The sequence below is a fragment of the Mugil cephalus genome, chromosome 17 (assembly GCF_022458985.1).
Source record: "Mugil cephalus isolate CIBA_MC_2020 chromosome 17, CIBA_Mcephalus_1.1, whole genome shotgun sequence".
Taxonomy (NCBI): domain Eukaryota; kingdom Metazoa; phylum Chordata; class Actinopteri; order Mugiliformes; family Mugilidae; genus Mugil; species Mugil cephalus.
The window spans coordinates 10,397,646-10,407,870 of NC_061786.1; the positions used below are offsets into that span (position 1 = coordinate 10,397,646).

The window sequence follows — 10,225 nt, forward strand, 5'->3', positions numbered from 1 at the left end:
ACTGTGTGATCATTTTGGAGGATGGTTTGTGGTGCTGTTTAACCGTATTAAATATTTCTGTTATTTTGAATCTCGCCTTCTGACTTACATGGGGTCGTCAAAATAATAGAAACATTTGAATTCAGGTAGCATTTTAATTTATATATTACACTTATACATGTACCATAGAAAACAAATTAAAATGTATTAAAAAGTATTTTTTATTATTTAGAAAGCAGTTGACTATTAAGAAGACACATGCTGAAAGAAATAATTTATCAGCATCACATCTGACAGATGTTTGCAAGCCTGAAACAAGTATGTACAATTTTTTTTTCTCTTGCAATTTTGTGTTTTATGTGTCCTCTGTAAATCAATAAAACAATCACTGTGGGATATAATAAGGTGCAGATGTATGTTGTGCTGAACAGTCTTTGGACTGACACAGAATGGCTGTATTTGTCACTTGTCTTGTAATTACAGCCTTTTCATGCCGGGCTCTATCAAACAGGATCTGTTTGCACATGATCTCCTCCCACATGATGACATGAGATACGTTTAGCTCCTGTCAGCAGTATCGCCTGTGTTGTCCTGAAAAGAACTATGTGTTTTTCACTGCCATCCCCGCAGTTGTTTTCTGCAGGAGTTATGGGAAAACCGCTAAGATCAATGTGAATGCAGTTGGCTTACATCTTTGAAGGAACTAATCCAACAGAAACAATGTAAAGTTAGTGCAGGTCATAATTCAAGCTCGAAACCGCTGAATTCTCGCCATCATCTTGTTCAGCCTTCTGCGAGCAGGAGCCTCAGTGTCCACTGCAGATAATTCATCAAATGAAAAAGTGGATATCGCAAATGCGTTGGGTGTAGCTACTGTAAACTGAATCATATAGGGTCGCTCTCTACTCTGGCATCATGAACAGAGTTTGAAGACTAAATTTAAAGGTAATTACTATGACAGTGAAGAGAGAAAACTGAAATAACCCTGAGCTTTTCAAAGCTGTCATTATCATTGGAATTGTAATGACAAGGTTTGGGTCTCTTCAATGGACTTTTTGGGGTAGGACACCCACAAACATGGCATTCCTGAGGGTAACATTGCAGCATATTAATGATATATTGCAGAGTGTAGATTACAAAGCTGGGGTCCCTTCTCATGCTTTACGGTTTCAGTTAACTTGAAACAAAATACCAAACCTTGAATTGAAACTACCTCATGTTTAACATTGTGTGTTTGTAATGTGCTGTGTCATGCCACAGACAGGCGCCACACACTAGATTTACTGTGCGTTCGAATGCCGTCTTACATTAACATAATTTGGCAATCCACTGTAGATTTTTCAACACTGAACAGAAAAATTGAACATTTCTAAAATTCCTGTCGTGCTGTTACTCGGATGAGTAACAATTCCCATTGCATCATTTTAAAAGTGGCAAAATAAATGTGGGCGTGTGTTGAAATCTAAATGATTCTGTGATTCATGGAAGAGTCACTAAATATCCTAAGTTGCATTACTACTGTCCCAGTGTCCTACATATTAATTACAACATAGACAGTACGTGCCAGAACAAAACAAGGGATGATTTTGATGTCAATTTGTAAGACAGATTTGTAAGACAGATATAACCGAATTCATTTCATTTCAAGCTTTATTAATCACATATCACAATGTTAACATCCAACCAAGACATCTATGGGCTCGAGGCAGTGAGAGGTCCTGCACATGTACGCTTTGATAGGGGCGAACGACCATTCTGGTGAGCCACAGGATTGAAAAAAGTAGCCACAGTATTTAGAAAAAAGGAAGGAGGAAAGAAAGTTCAATATTTTTAGTCCAAATTACAGTGTTGGAACAGTGCTTTGCACAGTTGAGTGTCCTGGGAGTGGAATGGCATGATGGGTGAACACTGATGCCAAGCCCCACCCTCCCCACATTGTCCTCTCCTTGGACTTCCTGCACTTTCTTGTGCCCGTGGACAGGACCTCTGCCCTCCCCTTACCCTCCTGGCTGGGCTGGCCAACAGCTCGGTTTCTGCCTCAGTCGTTGCAAGAGTTGAAATGAGAGGTTGAGGCAGGGTCAGCTCTCTCGGGATGCTCAATTGCTAAACTACCAGCGCCTTCTTTTTCAGATCTCTGTTGATACAAAGTGGGTGAAAAATATCACAGCCCGTTACAAATCTTGGTTCATGCAAGGTCTCTGAGTTACTTTGCCTCAGTGCTGCATTGCTGTGGGATGTCCCTGATGCCTCTGCATCCTTGCACTGTAACCAGCAAACATTACATGAGAACGCATTAACCGATAGACTACATCATGCCAGCCACCCACCTAAAGTGGAGAAACAGTTACTCATGCTTTTCATGCATCTTCTTGTGAATCGTTCCCTGCAGCCCAAATATTTTTCCCTTGGAAAGCCTGTGGTTAACACAGGGATGAGTGGGAGTGAGATGATTGCTAACATTCTTTCAACTTTTATGCCAGCTGGAGTGCAGGTCACATTTGCATTTTTTAAGTTTGGTGAAACAGCTGCAGTGGATCTAATGTGGTGATCGTGATTTAGTAGAGGTAGAGATATATTGTCTATGTACAAGAATCTACAATCAGTCTGAAATAAATTATTTCTTTTAGAGTGATTTGTTGTCTTCTTCAAAAAAGCCTTGCGGTATTTTGAATAAAGCAAAGCCTACATGTACTTACAGGATGATCTGAGTGCAAACATTAGAAGTTTGTAATGGGCTATTTAAGTTGTTAACTTTTACAAACTGCGGTAATTAATGCAGAGACTCTGCAGATGGACACTTTAACAGCTAAATAGAAACTTACATCACTCCTAATTTAGGCAGTAGCAAAATCTGAGCACTCATGAAGTCGTGAAAATCCAACGAGTTTGCAGGGTGAAGGAATCTCTGAGTCAATTTACTATACAAGTCCCATAAAAAGTATTTTAAGACCATTTCTTTTGAGTTTCTTTTTTTTTTCAGCGCGAGCCATTCATTTTGACTTCTTTAAAAAACCCATTTCTCCCTTGGTAAGGGGTATTTTTTGGCTCCAGAATAATCAGTTAAGATGGGGAGGGGAAAAAAACATAACCAAAAATAATTATCCTTAAAAAAGAGGGTGAAAAAAAAAGAAAAAAAAAGAAGAAAGGAAATGCTGTTGGTAGGCAGGTAGTCCGTCGGCAGCTCGGCTCACAGGAGGGGTGGGGGGGTGTGGGGGCTCCTGATGGAGTTGGGATGGACCGCCACAGGATTGGTGGAAGGCTGCTCTGAGTGTGGCCCCATGCCAAGCCCTTATGTCTTTATATACTGTAAACAGATGACCGGACAGTCCTGAGTGTGCATCGCATCCACTCTGCCTCTCTGCCTCTCTCCATCTCCAGGGCCCCTGTCAGCCTTTTGCTCCAGCATCCGCGAAGGCTTCTTTACGCTTCTTCTGCGCCCAGCTGTCTTATCTCTCCGGCTCTGAAAACAATGGCCACGCCGAGCCTGCTCCTCACTCTCTACGCGTGGCTCCTGGCCGGGAGCCTCTTAGCGGAGGCGACTTACTACCGGCACCACCGCTACATCCCCCACTACTACCGCTACCGGGAGCACTCCGCCAACACTGAGAACCTCCTCCCTGATGTCTCCAACCCGGTGCCTGAAGTCTCGCAGCCGACCTACCCCGAGATCCCCGAGGTCTTCCACCCGGTGCCTGAAGTCTTCCACCCCATTCCTGAGGCTTTCCACCCGGTTCCAGAAGTCGTGCATCCTGCACCTGATGCTTACAGCCCGCTCGAGGCTGACCACCCCGCACCTGAAGCGTCTCCTCCGGCCAACGTGAGCCGCGTTTTCTATGGGGTCATGTTTGACGCTGGGAGCACCGGCACCAGAATCCACATCTTTAAGTTCATCCAGAAAGACCCCGGTAAGGATCTGTCTCTCTTTCTCTCTCTCTCTCTCTCTCTCTCCCTCTGTCCATCTCTGCACATGCACCGCTCGCTCTCGCTCTCTTTGCTGCTCGGTCATTCACTTTGCGCTGTAAGGACAAACATGCACCGGCAGAGTGTGCATGTGCATGGGCAAGGCAAACTTCTAAAAGTAGCTGGGTGGACTTTTAATTTGTAGGAAGCAGACTTTTAAAACTGAATGTGGATGTGGGTGAAGTACTACAGTCTAAATATCCTGACCCTCAAACCCATGCAATTACGCCGCCTTGCTCTTCCGTCACATAATCTGATCTCTGACTTCTCTTTTAGTTGAGCTGCCCGTCTTGGACAATGAAATGTACCACGCGGTGAAACCCGGACTGTCTGAAAACAAGGACAAACCTGAGGAGGTATGTGCGCCTGTTTACGCCATCACTTATTAATAATTATCTGCAAGATTAGGGAGTAGTTCACTGTCTGCAAACCACCAAACCACCGAGATTTTCTTTGGGCTGGGTTCATATAATGTAAACACTGTATAATTACAAAAATACCTGCTGCTGATGCTGTCACTGCAGCCCTCTCTTGTCTGTTCTATTTGTTTTTAAAGACTTGAGAATATAAATTATCTTTATTTTTGTTCCCTAATTGGCCACGAATGTTTATTGTGCTGCCTTGTGTATATTTATCATCCCTTCCGCAGGCTGCCAATACCATCCGCCAGTTGCTGAAGATAGCCAAGAAGACAGTGCCAGAGGAGGAGTGGAGGAGGACCCCGGTGGTCCTGAGGGCCACGGCGGGTCTGCGCATGCTGCCTACAGACAAGGCCATCGCTATTCTAAAGGAGGTAAGGCACGTTTTCTCGCTGCCCTCAGACAGTTTGGCACAAACACCAGCCGCCCCGCCAAGGAACGGGATGAGAAACCACTAAGTGCTTACAAGTGTCACTGAAAAAAAAGGCAGCAAGTCTGCCCATTTGGTGGCTATCATGTTGCAAAGAACAGCTGTTGTGGGGTTGTGTGGAGTAACCATATTTGTCATTTTAAGTATTATCCAGGCTACTGTTCCAGCCATGCCTGCGGTTCAGTTATCTGTCACTCTAAAACGGAGCACACAGTTTGTTTTCAAGAGCCTCAATAGAATATATGATATCAAAAGTAGTAATAGTCATGATTTAAAAATGATTTTACTTATCTTGCATGACACATATTCCAAATATAGCTACATTAAAGGTGTGTTATATGTATTCCGCAGGTAAAAGAGGCGTTTGATGAGTCTCCTTTCTATGTGCCAGAAAACAGTGTTTCAATCATGGAGGGGATAAACGAAGGTAAGTTACGTCATTTCTTCTAAATATAGTAGATTTGAATTCTCCTCAAAATTACGATCTTAGTCTTAGACTCAGTCCAGGTGCTTTAACGGCCTCATTCACCGAGATTGTATCAAACAATACAACTCTCGTAATACTTTTTACAAGTGTTCCGCTACTACCTCATTGTCACAAATAAGTGCACCAATGTGAGTGAGCGCAGCCCCACGCCCTTTAATTTACCACGAGCCTCCACATCACTCATTAAGACACCCTCACTGTGTTGTGTTTCATCACGGAGTTACGTGCTATTTGTTATCCTCACTTTATGAGCGCAATAACTTTGCATCTGAGACAACTGTAATTACCTGGGCTGGTCTGCCGTCCTACGAGCTATTTTAATATCAGCCTGATGAAGTAGTGCTGGTCTATCTGTCATCTTCACTTTATTTGATTCTTTGTGCTTGAACGTGTTTGAACGTGGAAACTTGGTTTGACTAACGCAGACATTTTCACCCATGTGCTGTTTTAGGAGTCCTTGCCTGGGTCACAGTGAACTTCCTCACAGGTAAGACATTGCTTGTGTTTTGCTATGGTGGTGTTAGTGGTCAGGAGGCTCATATCTGTGGCTCCAGTGTACACAGAAGCCCTGCAGGGAAAAAGACTCTTGTCTCCATTCTGAGGTTATGGGCTTGAATCACTGGCCCCAAACTGGCTGGAAAAACCATAAAAAAATATTTCCTCCATTTTCACACCGCTACCGGTGCCACCAAATTAATTTTAAGTAACAAGCTTCATCTTCAAAGATAAAAAATGCTCCCCCAGGGTCAGCACAGTTCTGATCAGTAAGCACGCACCATTTAAGTGGACTGATAGACACCTTATTGTCCTTCTGCTCGTCTGTCATAGGTCACTTGTACTCCAACACAAAGAGGACAGTGGGAATTCTGGATTTGGGTGGAGGATCTACACAGATCACGTTCCTTCCAAAGTCAAAGGTGCAACATCGTTTTAATTTGATAAAATTAAAACGTACCAAAAGTATGTGACTAACCATTTGTTGTTTATCCAACAGAAAACTATTACGTCTGCTCCACCCAGCTACACTGCCAGCTTCAACCTGTTCAACCACACATATCAAGTCTACACACACAGGTGAACAACACAACGAGAAGATTCTGCTCTTCATGTTCCTTTGATTTTTCTCATGAGAAACTTCAGCGTCACGAAGAGTGAAACATGCAAATCTGTTTAAAAACTAACCATAATTATATGTCATCATATAGCTACCTTGGTAATGGACTCTTTGCGGCTCGCTTGGCCACTGTTGGAGCACTAGGATCTGATGGTAAAGCATCCATTATCTTTGTTATCATCCTCCTATCTGCGCTCCCTGTCATTCTTTCAGAAATGTATTCATTTGGAGATGGCAAATGGTTTCTTGTTTTTGTTTTCCCAGGCCTGGATTGGAAAGTCTTCACTAGTTCCTGCCTCCCAAAAAAATTCAGAGAAGAAGTGACATTTGGAGGAAGCACCTATAAAGTTAGCGGGATTCCAGACGGTAAGATAAAAGCACTCTGAGGTTTCGCTTGCCTTCCCAGCGTCTTGGATCCAACAATCCGCGCATTCCTTTCCCAACACTGGAACACAATAGAGTACAGTATATTACAGTCACACATGCGAACATTTATCGACTAAAGTTCCTTTAACCTTGGCGCCAAACTCATGTTTTGTCATCCCTTCTCACTCCGCTGGCCTTCATGAACAATTATACTGGAGTCAACCTTGTATTTAAACGAAAAGAAAACTGTCAGTTAACTTCACAAATAAGCCAGTCACTCCCATACCACAGACGAGTAGCCAAAAGATGCTGGGCTTGTCCCTGAGTTGTTATTTTTTTGTGTAACGAGCAGCTTGATCTGGCCCGCTCACAATTATGTGGTAAAAATAGACAGCACAACAGGGCCGTGCTAAGTGCCGCTCCTGTCAGCACATGGTTTTTTGCCGGCCCAACTGAACCAACCATACCCATGGGGCTGTGTGAAACTTGTCCTTCTGGGGCTTCCCTTGTATATTATCTGGTGTGCCCCCAGCTTCAACCGCTCGCTGGCCTCAGAGTGAGGCCCTAAGCTCTCGCTGCTGCTCCCATCCATCCATCACTGCCGCCATGCAGCTCCAGCTAAGGTTTTAAAACTACATCCATCTGCTCCCTTGTCTTTCTTCAGGATATGCCGGCTATAAGTTGTGCTACTATGAGGTGAGGAAGGTCATCAAGGGGATATTCCACCAGCCGTACGAAGTGAAGGGCAGCAGCATCTTCTACGCCTTCTCCTACTACTTTGACAGAGCTGTGGAATCTGGCCTCATCGGTGAGTGGGCACAGGGTGACTAGTCACTTTCCGGTGTCATTGTCTTTCATTGTAATTATCATCTTTTTTCACAAAAAAGAAAAAAGAAAAAAGAAAATGACAAGTTTGTTTTCTTCTAAACAGATTCCAGCAGAGGTGGTGCAATTGAAGTCAGAGACTTCAAGAAGAGAGCCAAAGAAGGTAAACGTTAGATATTGTCTTAAACCATAAATCCTGCGTGTTATAAAACTCTTCTTGCCACTGACATTTCATGCAAAACAGTTGTGCTCTAAACACCGAAAACTTCATTTTGCTCCAAACTTGGCACAATTGCGCCAAATTTATCCCGTCAAAAAGGAATTCATTACACCAGTAAAATGTAACCGATTACTTGCTAAAATGCGCTGTGGAGACGGATTACAGTGTAAATACACGCTGACATCGCTCTAAAATGTTCGGTTTCGGCCCGACGTGCGCCACGCTTATCAGCTGTGACAGCTGTAATGTTCACGTTGAACCACATTTGTAGCGAGAGGGAGCTGGTGCGTTATGTAAGGCTGTTTGTGTTGTGAGAACACTGTCACATGCTCAAGCTGGGCTGGCAGCTGAGGGTGAAGGCGTCTGGCTGGCCCGGGCGGGAGGGCACCTGACAGCCACACACCACCTGGGAGCTGTCACATACCAAAACACACACACACAGTCTACTAGGATGTTTAACACCACCACCGCGACCCACCCACCCGCAGCCTGGGGCTGACCCTTGTTGCGCTCCTCGCACCTCCTTGGTTTCTCAGTCAAGCAAAACAGAAAAGTCACGCTTCAACCATTGTAGCACAGAAGTTAGAAAAGATTATATGACAAAGCAGATGATGATTTTTGTCAGTTGTATGCGAGTCGTGTGATGTCATGTCATAAACCTGTGGCTTTTTGTGTTCGCAGTGTGTAACAAAATGACCAAATACCGCGCCATCAGCCCCTACCTCTGCATGGATATGACATATATCACGTGCCTGCTAAAGGAGGGCTTCGGCTTCAAGGACAGCACCGTGCTGCAGGTAAGAGAACGTCACGAGTGACGTGTGACACGGTGGCATGACTTACAAATCTGTAGCTGATGCTTGTGCGCGACTTTGACGGAGATTTTCCTCTGGCTTGTTTTTACAGCTAGCCAAGAAGGTGAACAATGTGGAGACAAGCTGGGCACTGGGAGCCACCTTTGACTACTTTAGAAACCTCAATATCCACTAAGGACGACTTGCTGTCGCTGCAGCTGGCACTGAGAGGGACAGTCCGTCACTGCGGGGCTTCCCTTCCTCCATCCACCCTCAATCGACCCACCCCCTCACAGACGCACCCGGGCCCACCATGCTTCTTCACCCGCTACCCCGACCCCCACCCAGCCACCCCACCACCCCAACAACGTCCTCATCAACCTCAGCACCCCGCGAACACTTCGAGAACTGTTGAAAGAAAAAAACAAAAAATCACTATATTTTTATAAGGCCAGCTATTTCTACTGTATGTTGAGCTCACGGTCGGTGGGCTTTATTTTTGTAAAACGTTTACATTTTTGATTCTTTATGGGTGCTCGATCTGAAATGTCTTCCACACTTACCTTAGCGTGCGCAGAGGGTAGTTACGGAGCAGTTCAGCCCTGGTCCTGGTGTGCACTGTGCGGAACAGTGGAATAAATTTAGGGACGAGATGCTGACACATAGCACCCATAGTTGTCTTTGCTTCTATATCGACTTTTTTTTTTTTTTTCCTAACAGTGAATTATTTTACAGGACCTTGGTCAGTTTGTTCCCCAGGCTTAGACAGAGCTCAGTGGAAACAACCCTACAGCTTCTTTTCCTCAACATTGCACGGCAACACTTTATCTGCAGGTATTGTAGCTAAGACATAATCAGTTGCTTTGACGTCATCTATGGAGTTGTACATATTCATGCAAACGTGTTGGACTCAGCATGGCTCAGGGGGGCGAAGAGAGCGCTGTGGAGGGATGCCTCTCGCAGGGGACATTGCAAACATGATAAATGTTTGAGGTTAATCTCTGTATTTTAAAGCGCAGCCATTATTGGTTGTTTTGTCTAGAGTGGGAGTGACCTTATTGAGAGTGGATAAATTGCAGGGTCTTTGGTCTGAACTGTATTTTAGACAAGCACTAGAGCGGTGCATCCTACAGCTTTATCTACAGCCATTAAAAATAGGAAAAAAAAAAATGTACACCAGAAACTAAATTTCCTTCATTTGTTGTGCAGCCATATTGAATTCTGTATGTATTTTTTTTTCTTGTGAACTGTACAAATATTTAAATAACTGAAAGTCTATGTAAGTGTAAGAGCATTTTAACTATTCTCTTCTAATATAAACACTTCCGTGTAATTGCTCTCTAAGCCATGCCTACGCTGTCTTTTCAGTATTCAACATATTCAATAACTACTGCTGTATATACATGATGTAAACTTAGTGAAATGATTTGGCAGGAACTGCTTTTACATTACAGGAACTTTGTGCCGCACAATTGCTGAAAAACGCCTCTGTGTTCATCAGTATGAATAACCTGACGACTTGTACATTGTTTTTATTAAATCCAGTGAGACGGTGTATGCTATACATGTATGTTTTAATAAAACATTAAAAATGAGCTGTGTATATGTTAGCATTTGTGTTGCAGTTGCTT

General features: G+C 43.9%; 1 protein-coding gene across 1 annotated transcript; it reads left to right on the forward strand.

The window, feature by feature from the left end:
• Positions 1–1,673: 1,673 nt before the first annotated feature.
• On the forward strand, positions 1,674–10,204 carry entpd5a (ectonucleoside triphosphate diphosphohydrolase 5a). The gene is made up of 13 exons (XM_047610684.1): positions 1,674–3,884; positions 4,216–4,295; positions 4,589–4,732; positions 5,140–5,215; positions 5,727–5,762; positions 6,104–6,192; positions 6,270–6,349; positions 6,481–6,542; positions 6,654–6,755; positions 7,420–7,563; positions 7,687–7,743; positions 8,482–8,597; positions 8,707–10,204. Exons 1-13 carry the CDS (start codon positions 3,449–3,451, stop codon positions 8,788–8,790), a joined length of 1,506 nt encoding a protein of 501 aa, XP_047466640.1. The 5' UTR covers positions 1,674–3,448; the 3' UTR covers positions 8,791–10,204.
• Positions 10,205–10,225: the final 21 nt, after the last annotated feature.